Below are 24,606 nucleotides of genomic sequence, written 5' to 3'. Positions count from 1 at the left end.
CATTGCAAGCCGAACAAAAGTTTACAATCCTCAGTTCTTGTTTTTAAAATACAACTGTAGACCTCGATGACCAAGAAAACAGAATATACATGTGGAAAACATTAAGTTACATTGACTCTAATTTAAAGTTGGGTCCAAGCAAGTATAAAATCAATCAGAACAAATGGAGAATTCTACAGTCGGTGACCTGTGCTGGGTTTCATCACTTGTAGAAAATATGGCAGGGATATACTGAAGAGATAATCAGAGTGTTTTGGAGTCCAAACTTCAACTCTCCATAATCAAAATGAAAGAAGATGTTATATCCCAGGCAGTCCACTATGCTGTCCTTCACTAGTTTGAAGAAAGCTTCAGAATTCACAGGAATTATAATGCACCCTGATCCTTTGCTGAAGGAAATGGCAGGAGGCAACCAAGTCTAAGAAAAACACTGCCCTGAGACTAATACAATATTGTATGTCAATGGTAATTGAAAAATAAATTTTAAAAGATTAACTAAAAACACTGCCATGTAGCTTCTAATGATCAGAAGACTTGTGGAAGGATGCAGGGTTAACTGTAGACCAACACGGGAAAACTCAAAATGATATCTTGTATTTCTCACTCCCCCTCAGTAATTCTTCCCTTCTTCTTAGAGAATTCCTTCCTCTCTCCTGCAAGGATTTTGTACCTTTGAATTGTGACCTTATCTTTTCCCATCAAATTAAGACATTGCTTTCGTCCCTGGCTGGGATGGATTCTTAGTCTCCCAGATGGCTCCCTGTTTCCTCAGGAAGAATGAGCCAGAGGGAGAGAGAGGCAGAGGGTAAGTAAGGAGGCCCTGAGAGCCAGTCAGCATTCGCTTATTCAAGGAGTGGGCATCCACCTGCTTGTAATTCCGCTGGACGGGTTTTCCTTCTCCCCATCTTCCCTCTGCTATGATCCTTTCCTATCTTTCCCCTGTACTATTCAACCTGCCCACTAAACTTTCTCTGCAACACTCACATTTGAATTTTACATGCGTTCCAGCACATTTGGTATCATTACCTTTGTTAGAGTAGTCAAAGGAGACTAATGTTGTGATTCTTTTTATTTAATGTGATAAAAATATATTTATACTGCTTACGTTGTTTTAGATGTTAATAAAAAATTATCAATACAATGCATTCTTTTAGTAATAAAATCATTATAATTTATAAGTATTACTATAGAAAAGTTTGAGATAGACAAATGTTATGGGGTTTTTTTTGTTTCTTTTTTTTTTTTAGAGCTAGTAATCATTAAACAGAATTGGTGAGTGAAGATCTAGGGCACCTCAGAAGAGGAGACTACATATATAGAGACAAAGTAGATAAATGAGGATTTTAAAAAACCAACATGAATATAGAAGGAGGGGGACCTGGTTTAAAGGTTATATGAGGAAACCTGAGGGGCTTGGCCATTGACTGCGCCAGTATTCAATAATGTGAGATGCCTGCCAAAGAAGCCCAGAGAGCCCCAAACATCAACAGAGGTTCCCAGACATCGCTCCAGAGAAGACCCCCACGTGTCATCTGGAGACGAAGGCCAGTGCTATCAAATCTCTAACTGGTATTAGTTCACGCCTGAGGTACTGATAGGTTTCTCAAAGGAATTCAACCATCTGCTGGGGTAACTGGGCAAATAATACACAGTCAGTACCAACACCAAGACTCCACAATTCTTCTTGAGACTTTTGCAAGGCCTAAGAACAAAAAAGACAGCTTCGTGAGCACCGCTGCTGATCAATTTGGACTAAGAAAAAAACTGCTCAATTTCCTTCACATCCATTTTGTTGAAAGTGAGATTTACAGTTTACTCTATGTGTCCTGGCTTTAAATCAAGGGACATTTTCCCACGGAAAACATTTTGACCTCCATCCTTTCCATCACCGAAAATCTGACAAAATCGGATATCGTACTTATTGTGGAGAATAGAGCAAGCCCTTGGTTGGTTAAGTAGCATGTATGGAGTGAATCCAGGCATTAGAGGTCTGTGGGTTCCCCTTGTTAAATGTTATTTTGTCACATGTAACTGCAATATGTACTCTGCAATGACTCATGTATTTACCTTAAGAATATTCCCGTGCATGCACACTTTGAAAAGAAAATCAAGAAATTTGCCATCATAATCCACACCCACCCCATTGAAAGAGCAATTCAGCAACCGTAATACCTTTTCTATACTCTCTGTCCTTTGAAGTGCACACAAAAGATCACAAAAAAATCAACCAGCTACTTGCTTCTGCAAAGGGTACCAGGATGGATGGCCAGAAAAGAGCCAAGCAGGCCCCCTTGAGACCCAATGTCTCAAAGCTTGAGTGTCTACATTTGTAAATAGCAATATTAATATTTGTGTGGGTTTAAATTGAGAGAATGACTGAAAAATATTCGCAAAATATTCCTACTCCTACCTCTAGTACTCGAAGTACTTGTTTTAGGGAAATAACAAGGTACATGTTCCATACCTGTTGCTCATTTATGGTATAATTGTTTGGTGTTTATTTCCCTAAAGAAAAGCACTTTGAGTACTAGAGGTAGGAGTAGGAATAGTAGTATAATAGCTGACATTTACCGAGCCCTTACTTTAGGCCACACACTGGTTCTACTGTTCCTGAAGTTTTTTACATGTATTATGAGTTACATGTATTGGACTCTATCTCACTTTCTTCCCTAAATTAAATACACGCAATTCCACCTCTAAAAGGGTGTGTGTGTGTGTGTGTATACTAAAAGTGTATATATATACTAAGAGTGTATATATATACTAAGTGTATATATATACTAAGAGTGTATATATATACTAAGTGTATATATATACTAAGAGTGTATATATATACTAAGTGTGTATATATATACTAAGAGTGTATATATATACACTCTTAGTATATATATACTTTTAGTATACACACACACAAACACACACACACACACACTTTTAGAGGGGGAAATGCGTGTACTTAATTTAGGGAAGAAAGTGAGATAGAGTCCAATACATGTAAAAGAATATACACACTAAAAGTATACATATATGTATGTGTGTGTGTGTATATATATATATATATATATATATATGTATATATATGTGTGTGTGTGTGTATATATATATATACACACACACACATACATACATACATACTGGGGGTGCCAAAAAAATGTATATGTGTGTGTGTGTGTATATATATATATACACACACACACACATACATACATACATACTGGGGGTGCCAAAAAAATGTATACAAGTGGACACTTTGGTCAATGTTGCTCAAGCAGTAGTTTGCCATAATCAGAAGTGTCTGGACGCTGATGGTAACCACTCTGAACACCTCTTGTAATTGCAGAAGTCAAACATGACTTATATTCATCTTTTGTTATCGGTATATATCGAGTATTACAATTTTAATACAGTTTTCCTTTCTTAAAATGTGTATACATTTTTTTGGCACCATACATACATATGTGTGTGTGTCTCTCTCTATATATATGCATTTGTAAGTCAAATGCATATTAAGAAAACCTCAATGGAAATAAAAACTGCTTTCTTAAGTTGAACCATGTCCAACACCAAAAATGAAAATCTCATCTTTTATAGATCTATATTACATATGTATCTATGCTAATGTATAATGCCTTCCCTTTTCTTTTTCTAGTCAAATTTTTTTCCTCTCTGTCAAACTTTCTAGTCAAACTTTTTTTGGTGATATATCAGTTTGATTTTTTGCAATTCATACAGAAGACTTCTCTATAAATCCAGAAATAAAAAGCACACTTTTGCACAGCGGCATGATTTAGAATACTAGGAATTAGATAAAGTGTATACCAATACTGGTATCAGAAACTGTTCTTCTAAAATCAGTATTATCTTGTCCTCATCTTTTCACGAGTCTTTATCTAACTGGCCATGGTTTTTCATATCCTCCTTTGGTAATTAATTCTAACGTCTACTGTTCTTATATCACAGCAAAACATTTCCCCCTTAATCTCAGCCTGCTGCAGTTTGTATATTTATTCTTCTGTTTCTGTTTAAGAAACACAATAATTAGACTTGACCTTTATCTTCTTCATAACACTGACCTATTGCTATGTGACAATACTGTTCTACACATTTTTTACTCTTATTCCGCTTTTTTAGGTGAGTTTTATTAAGAGATTTCACAAAGGTAAACTAAATTATGTGTGAAACATTTTCAGTTTTGGGGATCAATTATTTATATAAAAGACTTATAATTCCACTATTGTAGAAACATCTTTGTTTAAGTTTCAAATATTTGACAAATACGCTTTTTGTTCTTTAAAACATTTAGATAAAAGGCTTGAAAGCATATCACTACCAACACCATTTTCTAAAAATCGACAAGCTTTATAGTTTCTTACAAAGACCATAACCCGAAGTAGGACTTTGCACTGCATATTTAAAAGGATATTAATTCCCAAAGCTCTGTGTGATTTGAATACCATTTGCTGTCATTTTTCTTTCCTTCTTTTCCCCAGAGAGAAAGCTCAGTTGCTTTTCAAGTTACTTATCTGGATGCCAGAAGAAAGAGGATAAAGCAAAATGAAATTAAAGTTACAAATTTAATGATTTAAACTTAGTGATTTTTTTTGCTGTTTTTCTTGGAAATTTTAAAATTTCTTTTCCTCAAATTAATCCCATGTCTGTATAAGAAAAATAGCTGAGCCTAGTGAAATGTTAATGGGTGATTATTTAATTTACTTGAAACTGAATTTACTTTTCTGGTTTTCAAAACTATTACAAATGTGAAAGGAATATTTTTAATGGTTTCCTTTCTAAAAAGTCCAAGTTATTTGTAACAGGACAGCAATTCTTTTCGCTCCTGATGTCAGTGATTTGGGGGGAATTATTAAAAATGGTAGAAGGGGAACAGAAAAAGGGTCTGGAAATCACACACAACACACACTTTAGTGCTGCACACTAAAGTTTTATGAAATTTGTGAAGTTTAGTTTCTCAGACTGGTTTATAAAATAATAAAATATTCTCTAAGCAAATACTGAAGAGAAAATAAAATACGTTTAGAATAGAAGTGATGATGCAACCTCGAGGCTTTTCATAGGTGACACTTAATTAACAAAATTTTTTGCCATTCATTTTAAAAAGAACAATTCACCAGGAACTGTGAAAGTAAAAACATTTCCTCAATGCCTCTAACAGTGCCCAATGTTGAATGAAGGGAAAAAGTAAATATTGGTTTCTTTCCTGGCTGGTTGTTCTAATTAAGCATTCTCTTGGCTCCCAAGACAATGCAAAAATGCATCTATAAGATGCAGCCAGTTCACAGGAAAGCTCCAGAGAAATGGACACTGCCTCTCATTCCACGGGAGACAGAAAGTAAGATTATTTTCTTGAACAGAGTTACTATGAGCTGCAGAGTGTCTATATCAGGTTCAATTTCAGAAACTAGGGGGGTGGCGCTCTGGGGAAGGGAATCAACTGAGTATGAGTCAGGAGTCACAGCCCTTCACTCTGGAGATAAATGAAGCAAGGAGAATAAGGTCACTCCCTGAAAATTGTTCAGAACAAAAGAAAGGGAGAGGCAGGAAATCAGGAAGTGTCAGTGCCAGGTCTCATTGAGAATACAGGTATTTTCATTCTAGCCAGATATCCAAGAATGGAGCCCAGCTGTACTCTTGCAGAGGAAAAAAAAATAAATACAGTAAATCCCTTCCTAATAGTCTATCAGCTAGAAGTCTCCATACTTGGCGCTTCTGAATCTCTCTATAATGAAAACAAATGTTTAGGTTTTTAAGGTGTCTTTTGTACCATCAAGTAAAGGCATCCTCATATGACAGTCATTTATTCAACAGCTATCTAAATCCATGCTACTGCAGACACTAATCCATCCCACAGGTGGATGAGATACTCAATGAGAGCTACAGGACTCTTGCCTCAAGATTTCACCGTACAAGAGGGGAATACAACAATTTAAACAACCAGGGCAATAAAATTTCTAATTCCTGTGATTCATGTAGAGGACATTTTTATGTAAAGATTTTTTCAGAGAATCTGGACATCCAAAGTGGCAAAGAATTTGCTATACTGAGAGACGGAAAACTAAATTGTAAATAAGTATCAAGATAATGACTGAAAAAGAAAACATTGTCTAAGAGAAGAGAAATGAAAGATTATTAGTAGAGATGATTATCAGAAGAAATTTAGTAAAAGGGGAAAATAGCCAAGGGATGCCCATATAAAATCTATTTGGATATTTATAAAATATAATTCAATTTAGTATATAATTCAATTTAGTATATAATATTGTACATGAGACATGTACAATAAAAGAATCATGACTGAATATATATTTGGAATACCAAACTCTGAGTTTTCACTATATGCCCTAATTATGCTCATAACACATACAATTCTAAATCAGGTCATTCACCTAACAGTGAAACCAAGGTATTAAACCTCCAAGTCTCATTTGGATTCTGTTAATTTGTACATAGTGGTACATTCATTCCTTCTTTCTTTTATTCATAAATAAGTGAGCATGTTCCATATGGCAGGAATTTTACCAGGGTAAAATTCGAGCTAAATCAGTCAGACATGGTCCTTCCAACTACTTGTGATTAAGAGAGGTAAGGAAATGTGACCAAGCTTTGAGGATAAGGCAGGATTCTCTGAGGAACTGATATTCTAAATGAGACTTGGAATATAGAATTCTAAACTAGGTGAGGGGAGCGTGGAATTGAGGGCGGGGTGATGGACAGGAAATTCCTATGCCAGGAGAAGAGCACATGCAAAAGCTCTATGGGGAGACTGGTGAGGATACAGATATGGGGGCTGCTCTATGCAAGACCCATAGAGCCCAAGGGAGATAGAGGCACTAGATAGGGCTGAAAGGGAGCTAGGTCTCAGGCCACTCAGAACCGTGGGAAGAATTTGATGAGGTGATGGCAGAAGATGCGTGGAGAGGGTATTGGAGAAAAATTGTTCAGAGATGTACTTGGAGATAATTTTGTCTGCAGAGTAGAGAAAGGCTGGGAAACAAAAGCAAGAGTAAATGCAGGAAAATCACCTAGAAGTTCTTTGCATCAATTTAAGCTAAAGCTATAGTAATTGGGACTCGGGTGGTGCCAGTAGAAATGGAGAGCATTCAATTGATATAAAAAATTTAAAAAGCTAAAAACCAAGACTTGATATGTGGAGGGGGAGAGGGATGTCTTTAAAAGGACTCAGAAATTTGGTAGCATGACTAAATATTGTAACCATCATTAACAAGGATAACAAAGAGAAAACAAAGAGCAAGGGTTTAGGGCCAAGTTTGGGGCAGTGGCAAGGGAACATCTGTGAGTTCATTTTAGAGGGACTGGGACATCCAAGAGACTGACATAAGGGTCTGCTTCTCAAAGCAGTGGTCTAGGTTAGAAACATGTTTATCTGGGTATGGATGGTTTTGCCTAAAGAGAGAATATAAGATAAGAAAAAAAATGGGGCCAGTTCCCAAACCTTCAGGAACCTCAATATTTAATGTCCAAGCAGCAGGAAATGAGCTGCCTAGAAGCTGAGGAAAAGGGGAAAGAAAAATGAGAGTAGTTATGGGAAGAGAAGGTCTCAAGAAAGAGGGAGAGGTCAGCATTATCAAAGACTATCTAGACATCCACGCGGTATGTTGACGAGGGAAATGTTTCCACTGCCTTTGGCAAAATCAAGGTCATGTGTCACCAGCGAGAGCTACTTTAATGGAGTGGACGGAGTAATGAACGCGGGAGAGGGGGTGTGAGGGAATGGTGGCAGGAAATACAGACCACTTGCTTGGCATTGAAGGAACTGAGAAAGATAAAAGTTGTTGTCTGTGAGAGAGTTTGAGAAAAACAGAGATTTGTTGTTTGTTTATTTATTGATTGATTGATTGATGGTTTCGTTTGTAAGGATTTGTTTTTTGGAAATACTTGAACATAGTCAAAAGTAAAAGGGAAGCCTCAAGCAGCTGAAAGAAACACTTTGATAGGAAGATCCTGTGAAAGCCAAGGGGTTGCAGTTAAATAAAGAATGGGAACAGGAAGGGTACTGGGCATAGGTAGGTGGGTTATACGGTAGGTATGAAGAAGCAGAGGACTTCCATTGCATGTGCCTGTGGGAAACAGTAAGTGAGGTCACTTTTCAGAGTAAATCATTTGCTGAAATAGCCAGAGATAAGTGGGTGAATGGATGGAGGCTTAAGAAGAGTAGACGAGACTTATAATTGGCATTGAGAGGAATGGGAGATTTCGTTGACCAAAGAAACACAGTTGGATCATGGGAGTATTACAGGTCCAGTGGAGACAGGTGGTTGTGTATTTTCAGTGGAATTAACCTGCCATGTTGTGAGACTTTAATACCCCTTGGCCAGGGGTGGACAGACGTGAATAATGCACATAACTGGGGTCATTCAGGAATGAGGTTTTGCCTTTTGAACAGAAAAGCAATGGACAAGAAAGAAAAAGGAGTGTTTCTGAAATAACAGAACTCTGAATTAGATTAAGGGAACGTGATAAAAGGAGAAATCTGATGGCCGGGGAGACGGGTTAGGGACCCATGGACTGGAGTCTTGATGAGGGTGAAGAGGCCGTTGTCGTGTAAGGAACCAACAAGGTGGGTGGACAGGTGGCTGTGGTTGGATATTAAGATGCAAATAGACTGGGGAGATGATAAGGTCCAGGGGGTGTGTGTGGGAATAGAAGACTGAAGCAAAGAAAAGGTCATTAAACATGACTAGCAGGTCAAGGGGCTGAAGAGAGAAGGTGCTGACAGGTCATTCCCAGAAGTGTTGAAGCCCCCAGAATGATGACAGCCCTGAAGGGGAAAGGCAGCCAACGATCCAGGTGCCAATAGCTTAGATGAATGATGGGCAGGGGTCAGAAGGTCTGCAGACGACGGCAGCACACACCATCCAACGAGGACAGTAGCGTGATTTTTAATGAATGGGTTTGGGAATAAAGATTTCAAAGCAGCCCCGAGAAGGTACATATCAACCTTATCTCCAAGTCCTGCTTTCAGAATAACATCTAAACCAATGTCATTCTTCCCTAATAACCAAATTATTCTTAACAGCCAAAAATTGTATATGATAGACTTACAGCATAGAATATCAAAATTACCTTAATTATACCATTACTGTTGTGGGGGAAGAAGTAACTATTCCTTATGATTCGCAGGGAAGGGACTCATCTAGAGCAGGGGTCAGTAAACTTTTTCTGTCAAGAGTCATATAGTAAATATCTTAGACTATGTGGACCAAGCGTTATGTCACAACTACTCAATTTGGCCATTGTTGCATGAAAGCAGCCATTGACAATGCATAAATGAAGGTGATATTTTGAACCCAATCTGTCCCACTCCCATATCCGTGGTCCAATTCATTGAGGACTCAAGTGAGAAAAACAAGTGGTCCTGGGTGAAAAAAAATCAGTGATTACGTCTTTCAGATATAAGAATAAAGAAAATCAGCCAAAAGTTCGCGATTTTCCTTTCCCCTAAAAGAAATAAAATCGAGAGCAAGCACTCACCTGAACATATAGTTCTCGGAGTTCATACTGAAATTTCTTGGGATCTGTGGTAATTGTCACTGGGCCAATTTCTGTGAAGATAAAAATGACATAGATAAATAAATAGTAATCAAAAGCATTCAAGGCTTTAATGCATCATGTTTACAAATATTTTTTCACTGTAAACTACATCGTTATTTATTAACAAGAAATCATCTGCAAAACAACAGACTCTACCAAAGAATACTTTACAATTTGCTGTAAATTATGAATACCTAAAAGAGTGGATTTTAGCCTTGAAAAATACTAAGGAGTAGTCAAAAATGTCATAAGACAAAGAATCAGGAGACCCCTGTGTCAGTCCCTTTTTATTCTCACCAGTCAGTAAATATTTACTGAACACAGACTTTGTTGTTGGATTGTAAATAAATCACGTATTGGTCCTACGATTCTGTTTTCTCGACTTTAAATTGTAAATGTGTCAGCAACTTTTCCATCAGTCCAAATTCATTCATAATTAAACAGTTTAATTAACTAAACAAAAAAACAACCAGTGACCTTTACTGCCTAACCCACAGGGTTTCTAAGAACTTGCAGCAGCACAGACATGAGGACAGTAAAAGTACAGGAAATAGTCCGTAATTCTTCCTTCCCCATGGCTGGAGTCAATGTCCATCATTATCACGACTCTCCTGAGCTGGCTTTCACCACCATGATTGCCTTTGGGGTCACTGCCACCCTCAGAACTGCCCTGATGTACTGCGCAAACCACTGCTTCAAGTGGGAACAGGTAGGGACCATGGCATTTGCTGGAAAACCAGGAGCCCAGATAACAGTGTGGGTTATGTTAGTAATATTTTTTTTTTGTAGGATATAGCACATCTATAGTAAATATTTTAATCCACAAAGATCATTTTCTTTAAAAATAATCAGCCTTTAAAATAGACAAGTGCAAAGTGACCTTTATAGGTATAACCTATTTTCTCCAAGCAACATCCATATATTTAAACAATAGTATTAAAATTCATCTGAGTATAATGTGCACAGATATCATCTTAAATTCCCAGGGTGGATAAAAGTTTTCTGTTTTATCTAATGAAGACACGGGCTGCCTTCAAAACTATCATGTGCAACTAAAGCACACAATTATATAAAATACTTAATATTTAGTTTTTATAAGACATTTTCTAACCTCAAAAGAAAACTTCTAGAAAAGGACTTCATGACTTCAAAAAAGAATAATTAATTAGCCAGGTCTTCTATAATGTGCTAAATGTAATACAAAAACAGATAGTAGGATTTTCGAAATAAAGGAAGTAAATTGGAAAAGAAGCACAATTTGTCTTCCATAACCCATGTAGTGTTTCTTAGAAAATACATGAAAAAAAAGCCTCCATCCTTCACCATAGATTAGACACCTTGCGGTATATACATGGAATGGAGAGGCAACTGGAGAAACTGTGTGAAAATGCAAACATTCCATACAAAGCAGAACAGTCATTAGCTGTGTAAAAGTCATGTCCCAAGAATATGGAAAATCAGCGAAGCTTACTCCCTCAAGACTAAACAATGGCATACTTTGCAAAGGAATGCAAACAGCAAAGAACATGCCAGGCAGTTTTACTGACATATAAATTGCCAGCGGGATTGTCAAGCCAAGCTTCTGTGACCCTATATGGCATAATACTGAAATAATTCTAGAATTCAAAACTCAAGCAGTAGAAAGGAATACAAAAAAAAAAAAAAAAAAATGCTAGGAAAAAAAGCAATTACATAAGAATAAAAAGTGCTTACATGCAAGAACATTCTCTTTAATAATAATTTTTTAAAAAAACAGCTCTGGATATATGCCTGCTTCAAGAGTGGAGACCGAGGAATGTTATTAAAATAAGAGAACCAATTAGCCTTCATTTAGTTTTCCAGAGACTCAACTATCCACCTGTTTTCAACAAAGATAGGAAATCTCTCCTGCAGTTCATTAATAAACATTTTTGCAAACCACACTGGACAGCTGAGATAAATCTTTTATCAGTTACGAGAAATACTCAGGAGAGGTAAAGGCTTGCTGAGCTGCCATATCCCTCCAGCTGTAAGTATCCTTTCCAACTCTTGAGTTGAATGATACGACTATTTGGCAACATCAGCCCTCCTCCTTTCACAGCTTGCTTCCATCCCAGTCTTTCTCTTCACTTAATCGAGCCTGGTGCCAGTTGTGTCATGAGCCATTTCCTCTTCTCTTCCTTGTTGCTTGTGTTGGTTTCATCCCCTGCCAAGCCTTTGATGACATTCAGCAGGTACAACTTTGTCGTCTCTTCCTGCCTGAACACAGTCCGCTGTTACTTACAGAGTTAAATGAGAACTTCCCAAGGGATTCCAGGCCCTCACTGCCATTAATCCAATCTTTGAGCTTCGTCAACACCCCTTACTTTGCACGAAGCGACTGTGCTTCCTCACCATCCGCATGGTCACCCCCACCGTCTTTCATCAGCTCACACACCTCTCACTCTATAAAGCCTGAGTTAAGCCCTACCTCCTGGAATGTTTTGCCTTTTCTCCAATTTACTTTAATGCTGTTTTGATAATATGTGTACAGTAAAGACATGGGACGAATGAAGGTGCATAACATTTAACAGAATGCAGAGATATCTCCCCTTCATTTGACTTTTTTTATCGAGTTGTTTATAAAGAAAACCTACCAAAAGATAATAAAACAGCCATCAGTCTCCAAATAGAATCATTGAGCTAGAAGAGGCATTAAAGATCATTCAGTTCAATCCCCTTTTCTACAGACAAGAAAATGTGAGGTCCGCAGAAGATGAAATTGAAGAACTTTGGTGGTGAAGAAAGAGGTTAAGATACCTGAAAACATTACTACACCGAGTAGGCTGTGTAGCCCACTCAACCCACTGAGCAGTCCACTAACCTCCTGTTTTCTATGGCTTCTATTCTGTCAATGATTGTATCACTAGGAACTTTCTTCTCCTTTCCTCTGGACCACCACGGGCATTTTCAGAGTGCCCAATTTGATGCACACAACATCCAGAATTCTTTATTGTTGCATGCCTGGGTATTATCTTTAAGTGACCAAAAAAGAAAACAAAAATTCCTCTTGCCTAGTAGACACTATAATTAAACACACAAAGAAACCTCACTGGAAAATTCCTTTTCAAATCTACCTAACAAACTCCAAAGTCCGAAGTCTACCTAACAAGCTCTCAAAGTCCGAAGGTCTGGTGGAGAAGATAAAACTGTAAATATGTAATAATCGTACAATGTAGTGAGTACAAAAATAGAAGTATAGAAAAGGTGGTGTGGGAGCACTAATTCATATAAAGAATATTCTTTGCAAAAAGAACTGAGGAAGATTTCAAAAAGGAGATGAAAAATTAGGATTTCAAGTTAGATAAAACAAATAAGTTCTGTATTAATGCTAATTTATTTTTCAATTCTATTTATCAAATTTACAAGGTATTCCCATATTCTATCAAACTACTGTTATGACCTATATCTACATTTGCAAGTATTTTTTACAATTCATAATACTTTGTAACATATAGTGATACCTTTCAAGCCTCACAGAAACCTCATGAAGAAGGTAGAACAGATATAATTATGTAAACAGTTGAAGGTTAGGTGATAAACCAAAGCCACCCAGTCCCTTTGAGGACTACCACAATGTCATGTTGCCTGTGGAATGATGGCATCTGCCACTTGATACCGTGTGATACTGTGATTGCCACTGCTTTTATGTCTCCCTCACTTGACTGTCAACACAAGGAGATGAATGCTCTCACTGCACCTATAAGACATACTCAATAAATGTTTCAAGACGGAACAAAGGAAGACCAAAAAAAAAAAGAACCACATGTGGCCACATGTGATACATATATACAATGGAATACTCGGCCATAAGGAAAGATGAAATACTTCCATTTGCAACAACAAGGATGGATCTTGAGATTATTGTGCTAAGCAAAATAAGTCAGACAGAAAAAGTTGAGAACTAACTATATGAGTTCACTCACATGTGGGATATAAAACTGAAAGCAACAAACGAACAAGACAAACAAAAGCTCATAGAAACAGACAACAGTATGGTGGTTACCAGAGGGTGAGGGGGAAGGGGGGAGGGAGAAGAGAGTAAAGGGGATGCAATATATGGTGATGGAAGGAGATTTGACTTTCAGTGGTGAACACACAATGCTATATATAAATGATGTATTACAGAATTGTACACTTGAAATCTATATAATTTTATTAACCAATGTCACCCCAATAAATTTAATCTTAAAAATTTTTTTAAAAAAGGAAGTTTAAACCCAGGCCTCCAGATCCTTTATTTCTTGCTCTTTTCATTACACCATCGAGCCTCCGTGCTCTAGGCTAAAGATCATGCTACACAATCCGTGTAACACTGATTAGTCAACTGAGAAAGTTTTCAGTTTCCTCCCTTAACCAAATGTTGTGTTGTTTACTTTAATCAAATTATTGATTAGATAATTCATAGATACAATGTTCTACATATAGCGTATCTTAAAAAACAAAAGAAACATTAAAGTAAGATGTATATTACAAATACTATAAGAAATATGTCCTGTGTGGCCGGTTTGCTCAGTGGTTAGAGCATGGCGCTCATAACACCGAGGTCGCTGGTTCGAGTCCCACATGGGCCAGTGAGCTGCGCCCTCCAAAACTAGATTGAAAACAACAATTTGACATGGAACTGATGGTTCCTGGAAAAACACACTGTTCCCTAATATTCCCCAATTTAAAAAAAAGAAAGAAAAAGAAATATGTCCTGCTTGAGAAGATCACTTTTGATTTAAAAAACATAACAGTATCTGAAACACAAAGGAAGTCTTTCCTCTTTTCATTAATTTTGTTATTGCCTGTTTCCTAATGATTTATTTATCAGATGGCTTAACTTTATTTCCAGCGTCTCAGCCATTGTTCTCCTAATCTGCTGGATTGTATTTGAGAAAATAATGGAAAGAAATTCCATGTAGTATTTTCTTTCACTGCTTCACTTGGCAAGATCAATATCCAGTTCCTCACTTCCTTTTTCCTTTCCACTAACAGACTTCTGCTCCTTATAGTTTTTCTTCACTCAAAGTGGCTCCTTGATAATAACAGGAATATTTACTGTTGCTTGGTGGGGTCTAAATACTGCCTATGCATGATTCAATATCAGTGTTCAGAATTTCTTTGTTTTTTTAAAAAAAAAAAAAAAAAAAAAATATATATATATATATATATATATATATGTATATATATATATAGTTTATATACTTATATATACATATAAGACCAAGACATATATATATATATGTCTTGGTCTTATATGTATAGTTACACATAAGTATGGGAAAAGTTAAAACAAGAGCCCCTAAGCTGCATTACAAACTAATCAATATTTGCAAAACATTACAGAAGAATCAAGGAAATATATAAATCACAGGATCTGCCATAATGGAAATTTAAATATAGTTGAAAACGTAAAAAATACCAAGCTATGAAAAGTTCAAAAGTTGAATCTAGCCTCTGAGAAGAGCCAAGTAATACAGATGCAACGGGGCAGCAAATGTTCTCAGTGTCCAGAGAGGACAGAGAAACCGCTGAACTCTAGGAAAACACACAGTGAAAGCATCAATGAGGAGATGAGGTGTGAGCCGAGACCTGAAGAGAATACCAGGTTAACACAGGGCGACACAGTAAGCAAAGAAATTCAAGGCATTGGGATGTGGCCTGCTCGAAATCCCTTCAATGATCTATAGCTCAATGTGTTCCATTTCCTAATTTCTATTCTCAATTGATTTAACACAAATTAATAATAATGTCTTCTGTGTGCAAGGTTGCTAGTATAAATATATGTATTCAAAGCATTAAAGTTATCTAAATGAAAAATTAATAAATTATATTTCCTGCTTTGGGATGCTACAGAGAATCAGATTAGTAACTGCATTTACTTTTACTGTTTTCAATTTAATGTACAATATACTCTTTTCAGATTTCTCTGTCCTCATTCAATTACAGTGTTCCTGTCCGGTACCATTTTTAAAAGATCTGCAAATAATCCACTAACACAGAACTGTTTCCTGACTTCGAGCTGAGCTGATGCCAAATATATTTCAGGACTCATTTAATGGAGTACATTCCTACTCACATTAAACAGGTAATTTTCAAGACCACTCAAAGGCCCTTAATGATTGTTTTGACACAAGTGATGAATTTGGTGTGCTTTATAAAATCCAGGTCAATGATGAATTCATGCATAGCATGTTAGCCAATATTGATTAAATAGCATTCCGCTTGACTATCCAAAGAGATTAATCACTTAACAATGAGTTGTATGATAACCTTAAACATATGCACTTAACAAAATTGCAGATAATCTATATACAATGCAAGTCATTTCACTTGAAGGGCAGAACAGGATATAGAAAAATCGTGAACATGAATCCAGCAACGTCACACAGCTGTTTAGAACAGGAAGCAAAGAAGAATGCCTTAATAATTGACACAGGACTTTGAGGTAGACTAACTAGGATGTTATTGCTTAGACTGGACTGCGGCCAGGGCTGCAGCAAGCGCTCTTACAAAAACAGCCGTGGGATTTTTAATGGCCAACAAACTTCAGACTCTCAGTTTTACCTGTCATTTTAAACACAAAATGGCATTTTAACATCAAAATATATCCATGCATTGATCAGGTTTACTCAGAGAGATAAGAAAATATAATACTTTAAGTCATGCTACTTAATAAAATTTCATTAACAATCTTTCCCACGTGATCAAGGTACTCTGACAGCAAAAAAGAAGAAAATATCACGTACAAGAACATTTTAAAATTTAAATATTGATAATCTTATAAAAAAGTGTTTTAAATTTTAAGGTAAAAATATTAGAATTTATTTCCAAGTTTTAATTGTTCTCGTGGACGGTTCTTTAGCATGAATGACTTTTCTAATAAATCTAGACATCAATGAGGTGTAGAGAAAAGAAAATTACAAAAAGAGAGGTAAAATGTTGTTGAAGAAGGAAAAAATACGTTTGCAAGTCCTTAGAAAAGAATCATTAATGTGGTTGAAATTTCCACATTAGGGGACTAGACTTAACTTCAGTCCTGACTGTTTGCACAACTAAACAAATGTATGCTGTTTTTTATCCTATTTTCAGGGAAAATGTAATTCAGTGATCCAAAACGATATTTATGATGTAAACCCTTTATCTGCAAAATATGGGAATCAGAGACATTGCTGAAAATATGACAGAAGCTTTTATGTGTCTATATATTTGTGTATGGTGTTCCCTAAATACTTGCATTCATTCATTCAACAAACAGGCACTATATCCTTAAGGTTCGTTCAAGAGGGCAGGAGAAAGCACAAGCAAGCAAATACTTTTGAAGAGTGGGATCTTTGAGTGTCACCGTCAGAAGTATCGGGGTGTGTCTTACAAATCAAAGGCTGACTACGTGGGTTTATGACGAGTGCATTGGTACAAAGCCCTGCTCACCAAAGGGCTCTCCCCGTCTGGGGTGTAATGTTTTGCAGTCACTGTCTTGAAACCATTTTATCTTTGTATTTGTGTTTTGAAAGTGAAGTTTCAAGGCAAAATGGAATGTGCACTCCGAGCCTTGGCTGACACACGGTCCCACCTCTCACCACCTTCTGAGGACGGTTCTCAGTCACCTGTTCTCCTCTCCCCCATCGGCCCCAGGTCCTACCCAGCAGCCCCATCTCTGCTTCTGCTGGCTGCCACCATCCACCATCCACCCCAGAGGGACCTGGATGTGAGGGTGGAGAGGTTGGGTTGAGGAAGTGTCAGGACTGCCCAAGGCCAGAGGCCAAGTCTCAGCCCTCCGCCGGGCAAGCCTTTCCTGCACTCCCAATCCAGATACCAAGCACATCCCAACACTGAGGTTGAAAGATCCCTGGGGGTCGCCTATCTGCCAAAGGTTAAGGCAGTGGGGCCATGGGAAGAGGAAATGTCTGGCTCAACTTCACCAGACCCCGCTCCAGGCGGAGCACAGCGCTTTGGTCCCGCCCCTGGCAGTAGGAGTAACCCAGCTGCCCATCTGGCCCGAGGCCGAGTTTAGCCACATCCCGAAGTGGGACTTCAGGGCTACCACGGGTCTGCACTTGGCCCACAGGTATGCAGGTACCCATGGGCGCTACCTCGCAGGTACCATGCCTGGAAGATCTTTTCCTCCTGGCAACCCTGTGGCTTAAAGTACCAGCATGAATTTTACCATCCATCTTTGTTTTGTGCAATGCCAGTTTTAAATGCAAATATCAGAGCATGTAACTCCTATGTGGATTCACCCAAAAATATACAATTCATATTTTATGGCTGATGCCAGATGGTGCCTCCAGCTGGCCAGAAGAGACACAAACAAACTAGATTTAGGAAGGTGGACGAAGGAACCATTCACTTACAATCCCAGCCAACAGTATGAGTGTTCCAAGTTTATCATGACACTGAATTAGGTAGTACTCCTTACTAAAAAGCATAAAAGACCTCTCTTTAATGAAAAAAAGGCCATGGTTATATAAAAGAAAGCTAAATAGTAAAATATGTATATGCTGGCAAATTAATTTATGGATTTAATACATTAAAAATCTCAAAAGTATTTTTTTTCGCTTGTCTGTGTTTTAGAATACTTAGTAACAATATTCTTAAATTTATTTTGAACAGCACATGGGCAATTTATATCAAGGAAAACTGACAAGACAATAAAGAACATTAGAAGCACCAATAACTAAGAGTATAGAAGTGCTGTATACAAATAAATATGTGATAACTACAAAAGAACTAATAATCTATAGACAAACTAGTATCTGAAGACAAGGAACATAAAACAGGATTGCTCATTTTAAAATATTTAATTTCAATTCATATTTTACAGTACATTGTAACATAAGCTCCAAAAGGATTAAATGATTCATATAACCATTACGATTAACTGAATCTAAATGAGAAAATATATCTGAATAGAAGAGTTACATTCTCCTTTTCAAAATAATAGAAGAAATCACAAGAGAAAATAGATAGGTATGAATATATAGAAATCAAATGAAAATGAAAATGAAAAAATATGTAAAGCCAGATTTTGCAACATTTATGTCATCAAATAAAATAGACCAAAATTTGTACTATCTGAAGAGATCATTCAATTTATAGACAAAAAATAATAAATTACCAATTACGATGCCAAAAGAAAATTCATTAAACGAAGGATAGCAAAGAAACAAGACCAGGAGCAAATGTGAATGAAAGAGATGTAGATGCAGCAAATTTGATGTAAGAAAGAACACAATTATTTTTAAGATTATCACTCAAACAAGTGTCATAATAGACCTGGAATATTTATACTGTTGGTAAGATTATAACTGATTACCACTTTTGTGAATTTACCATAGTAATGTGTATTATAGGTATAAGTCTTAAACACATGTTGCAATAATTTCCTTCTTTGTTATAATTCACTGAACATAAAAAGACAGTGACATTACTAAGATATCAATAAATAATTTCAAAACAGATATATGAGTAAAACCATATGATTCCCTAAATAATATTAGGCAGCAATTAAACTACTGCTCCAACAAGTAAATGTTTATCATATAACATTAAATAAAAAAGCAAAATAGAATTGTATATATACTTTGATTACAACTATCTACAAAGACAGATACGCAAAAGAACAAAATCTAAAAGGTCATACCAGAGTAAAAATGGATATTTAGAACAGGTAGAATCATGAGTACTTTTACCTTTCTTCAAAATTTTCAAATTACTGTACGTACTTATACTTTAAGAAGAAAGGGAGGAATTTCACATGATCACATACAAGCCTGAAGTTGTGCTTATGAATTCTGGCTGCATGTGGTTCTTAATTGGTTCACAATGGCCACCAGGAAAAGGCACAGAAATACTCCTCAGCATTAGGCAAGATAACAAGGAAAGCATTGATTAGAGACATTATCCGCTAATGTTATGAGGTAAAATATTTTAAGTATTTAGAATCTAATCAAAACTGTCATTATCTGGGTATGGTATTCTTTTTCAATCCTCTCCCTTAAAGCTTTCATCTTTCTTTTAAGTGCACAACTTTTGGCAATGTCATCTTCCTACTGTTAGTCTTTATTGAACATACAAAGAATTCCTTTGGATTGAATGAAATAAAACACTCTTCAGACTTGTAACACTGAAATTCAACCACAAGCACATGTGGGTTCCCTTCTGCTCACCGCTAATTTTCATTTTCTCTACACACTCTTGCTATGGTGTGTGTCTACTCATGTACACGTGTGTATCTGTCTTGCTTTTTGTCTCTTCAGAGAATAAATATTAAAAATATGAAATATGCAGCATAATTGAACATAAAATTGAATCATCATTTAAAAGAGTACCATGTTTCCCCGAAAATAAGACCTAGCCGGACCATCAGCTCTAATGCGTCTTTTGGAGCAAAAATTAATATAAGACCTAGTATTATATATTATATTATATTATATTACATTACATTATATTCCCAGTCCTATATTATATCAAAATAAGACCGGGTCTTATATTAATTTTTGCCCCAAAAGACACATTAGAGCTGATGGTCCGGCTAGGTCTTATTTTCAGGGAAACACAGTATTCATTTTGAATTTAAATACCTCTCCTAATGTGAAGAAGTTCGGAATATTCATGTTAGTTGGTAACTAAAACCATCCTAGATTGGGAAGTTAACCTAGTCTCTTTAAGGTCAATGAAGTTACTTTGTTCCAGTGTCAATTTTCTCCAAAGGCATCTTCAACCCACGGCAAACCCGCACATCATGCCCATGCCTGGTAATGGGAAAGCGTCCACATAGGAAGCACCCACTCCCTCTCTTCCCACGTCACCAAAGCACAGCTGCATTTTCAAGGAGAGGCATGGGTGTCCCCAGAGTTACCAACAGGCTGTGGCACATAGCCACAACTTTCCGAAAACTATAGATGAGGAACACGAGCCATTCTGCGGCATTTCTCTGGTATCACAGTGATCAGGTCTGTCTTATCATCACAGGGTTTCAATACCTCTGTTCCAAATTCCCAAGCTTCTCTACTTCACTCTGAAGAACATTCCTGTTCACTGATTCTATCAAGCCTTCTCTTTAAAACCTGAACTCCAAAGGCAGGGGCTGCTTCTTTGGTGTACAATCTGTACTCAAACCCAAATGCAGTAATTAACATGTGTTTTACAGGCATCCATTAATAACAATTAGCAGAGCCTCTGAAAGAAAGAGAAGTCCCAGTGAAGTTCCCAACCAAAATGATTAATAGTGCTCGGATTGGTGCTATTCCAGACGCCACCAGAAAATGCACAGAGCATAGAGGAAACATGGCATTTGACGGGGAACTGTTCACTCACGTGGCACCCATGTACTAAATGTTTGACCTAAGACGCAGTCTACTGCTTTGGTTAAGAACTCAGGCACTGGAATCAAAATTACTTGGGTTACAATTAAGCCTCTGCCACATTTTAGTTTTTTGTTCTGCTTTGTTTTTAATTTTTGTCAAGCTCCTGAATCCCACTGACTTTTCAGTTTCCTCATCTATCACATGAGGATAATAATCACAGAGACTCCACAGAGTTGTCCTGGGAATTTAATGAGGATAGCATGCTGCTACTGCCAGTAACTGTCATGACAACATCAGAGACATCATGCCAGGTAAAATAAATATCCACTATAGTACAAGGAACAACTTCCCTCTGATTCTTTAGAAGAAAATAAAAAGACAACTTTTCTTGTTACTATCCCTACTTAAGATAATTTAATGAATTCAAATTTCCATCGCAAAAAGGCATCAGTAAGTAAGGTAGCTTCTGATTAAGCCGTGCCTCCTAAAACAATCTTTATATGTTTTCCTTGCATGAGATGAAAAAGTCAAACTTTGTGTTTATATGAGTTTTTCATTTTAGATAAATTCAAACTCCACTTTCTTGTCTTTGGAGATAACAGAACATCATTTCCCATACTTCTCATTAAATCAGATCTCAGAATTTGAAGTTACGTGATAAAGCATTTCAGAAATACGCTTGATCTTTAATTTCCATTTCTCTGATTCTTAAAAATAGTAATACCCAAACAAGACAGATTAAAACAACAGCATTTATCGAAAAGAGAAAATAGATAACTGATTTAGGATTACTAATAAATATTTTATATGAAAATACTATTATCAAGTTATATTATTTATATACGATCTCTTCTGGCAAACATTCTTCTAACACTTTTTAATTCAACAAATAATCTTTTAGTTCCTACTAGGTAATCATGTCCCATGCTTGAAGCTGGCCATCGAAAGCCTAATACAGTTCACATTCTAGCTCTGTTACTATGTGAATTTATGTGACTTCTTTTTAATTCTGCACATCTCAACCCATCTCGCAAGTTTACTATAAGAAAGGTGAGCATGTTTGGCATAGGTCATAAGGAAGAATGTTTAGGGGGCATTTTTCTGAAGAAGGAATAAAATAGACTAGAATAGAATAGAACACATTATTAAATGCCTTATATCTGATAGCACGGTGCTTGGCACAAGGGAGCCACCTACAGAGGAGACAGACATGATCCCATTCTCCATGGAATTCACAGTGTTAAAGAGAAAATGGAGAATAAAATGGAGAACAAAACAAGTAAACAAGCAAAGAAAAAAAATAGCAATAGTTAGAATAAGTGCTGTGATGGAAATAAGATGGCTATTGAGACAGCAATAATGGAGGAAGGAAATGCTTAATATACAGTATCAAGGGAAGACCTCTCTTCACTTTCTTCATATAAAACAGTCTCTGTCCATTTTTATATTGGGGTGTTGGGTTTTTGTGTCAATTTATAGAAGTTTTTAATACATTAAATTAGGTTTTGTCTGTAACAGGAGTTGCAAAACGTTTTCTCTAATTTGATGTTTCTTATAGCCATGTTGGCCGTGCAGAAAGTTTGCTTTTATGTAGTAAAACTTATGACTCTTTTTATTATGGTTCTGGTTTTTCTATCACAGTTGAAAAAACTTTTTTCATGCTGAAGTTATATAGAATTGTCTCATGATGTCTTCTAGTACTTTCATGGTTTATGTTTTACATTTACATCTATGATCCATTAAAGTTCCTGCTGGTGTAAACTATGAGTCATGGATCCATTTTTTCTCCAATGGATACTGTGGTGGCTCCTCATTATTTGTTGAAAAGTCCATTTTCCCCTTTGATATTACATGCCACCACAATTCACACACACATTCTATATTCTTTTCCATTAATCTTTCCCTTCATGTCTTAGAACCAAATTGTCTTAATAACTGAGGCTTAATATGTTTTAATCTATAGTGGGGCTAATTCCACATCATTACTGTCTTTTTGCTGAATTTTCCTGGCTTTTTGTGCTAGTATTTTTTCCACATCAACTTTAGATCAGCATATCTAGGTCCAAAAAATACCCTGTAGGTTTTTTGTGGACGTCACATAAATTTATAGAATGAATTAGGAGAAATTAACAAGATGCTGAGACGTTCCATGGTGCAATATTCCAATTATTGAAGTATTCTTTTGGTAACATTAGAAGCCTTTTAAAGTTCCCTCTTCCCTCCCCCATATATAAGCCCACACATTTCTTGTTAAGCATATTGCTATTTTATATATTTTTTTGATGTTGAAAATTGGGGGTCTTTCTTTCATTGTATCTCCTAAATGGCTGTAACTCTTAATGTACAGAAGCTATTGATTTTGCATCATTTTTTTTTTTTACCGCTGTTTGGAATTTTTTTAATCTGTAAGAATTTTCAGCTGATTCTTTTGGTTCTCCAAGTATACAATCATATAAGCTGAAAATGTTTCCAAATTTTTATATCTCTCATTTCTTTCTCTTGTCTAAATGAATTGGTCAGTACTGCAGAACAGTGTTAAATAATAGTGGTGATAATGAACTTCATTATCTGTTTCTGAAATTACCAAGAATGCTTCTCGTGCTTCTCCATTAAGTATGATAATGGATTTGGGATTGAAATAGATATAGTTTATCCAGTTAAGAAAATATCTATCTATTCCCAACTGTATTAGAGGTTGTTCTTTTTTTTTAAGTATGAATATTAAATGTTGTTGCCCTTTCACATGTATGACTAAAATCACGAGCTTCTCTCCATAAATGTAATGTTAATAGATTTCTTTTTATTGAAACACTATGTTCCTGAAATAACCACCCCCCACCCCCGTCATCAAGATGTTTTAGTCTTTTAATGTGTACTAGGTTCTGTTCATCAACATTTTATATAGGATTTTTGCATAGTTATTTGCATGAACATGAATATGAATGATTCTAAAGTTTTCTTTTAAGTGCAATCTTTACTAAATGTTGATGTCAGCATCATGCACACAGCATTTTTAAAATTGTTAAATTTCCTTTTCCTGTTCTCTGGAACAGTTTAAATACAATTGACTTATCAGGTTTTTAAGGGTTTGGTAGAATTCCCTTATGAAATCATCAGGGCCTAGATTTCTGTCCCTTCTTCTCCCCCTCCCCACCAGCCCCAGTTCATTTGTCTATTTTTATTTTCTATACATTTTGGAATCTTTAGTAAATTATCTCTCTCTAGAAATTGAACCACTTTATTTAGTTTTTCAAAGTACTCACCTAGAGTTTAGAAAACAACATTTCTTATTGCTTAAATTTCCAGCATTTTTAGAATCCTATTTTTCATACATTACATATTTGTGGCCTCTACCTTTTTAAACTTACATTAACTAACATTTTTTCCCAAAGAAGTACATCTATTTATCTCTTATCTAATTTATTTATTTCTGTTTTTATATTTTTAATTATCTCATTTTGCTTTGCATAGATTGATTTTGTTGTTTTCTTCTGACTTCCTAATTTACTACTCAAAACAGTAAATTTATACTTTTTCTTCTGGGAGCTGCTTATCTATACTCGTATACTGTAGATTCTGATATGCTGTGTTTTTATTGTATTTATTTTCTAGATTTTAATAATTTTAGTTTTGATTTCCTCTTTGACATGACTTTGATAGATTTTTACATTCAATGAATTGTTTTTAATATTTTTCTCGTTATTAATTTCTAATTTTGCTGCACTGC

At 36.1% G+C, this 24,606-nt stretch overlaps 1 protein-coding gene across 7 annotated transcripts in view; it reads right to left on the bottom strand.

Moving 5' to 3' along the window:
* The window catches only part of HMCN1 (hemicentin 1), a 667,703-nt gene that overhangs the window by 292,900 nt on the left and 350,197 nt on the right, over nucleotides 1–24,606 (bottom strand). For all 7 annotated transcript variants that reach the window (XM_074322404.1, XM_074322402.1, XM_074322401.1 and 4 more), the window contains one exon: nucleotides 9,508–9,578. Coding sequence is in view for 6 of the 7 variants with exons in the window: in XM_074322402.1 (XP_074178503.1) it covers nucleotides 9,508–9,578 (71 nt within the window). In the remaining variant the exon portion in view is untranslated. The remainder of the gene's footprint in view (nucleotides 1–9,507; nucleotides 9,579–24,606) is intronic.

The sequence above is a fragment of the Rhinolophus sinicus genome, linkage group LG17, assembly GCF_036562045.2.
Source record: "Rhinolophus sinicus isolate RSC01 linkage group LG17, ASM3656204v1, whole genome shotgun sequence".
NCBI classification, from domain to species: Eukaryota; Metazoa; Chordata; class Mammalia; order Chiroptera; family Rhinolophidae; genus Rhinolophus; species Rhinolophus sinicus.
This window is presented reverse-complemented; position numbering and strand designations above follow the sequence as displayed.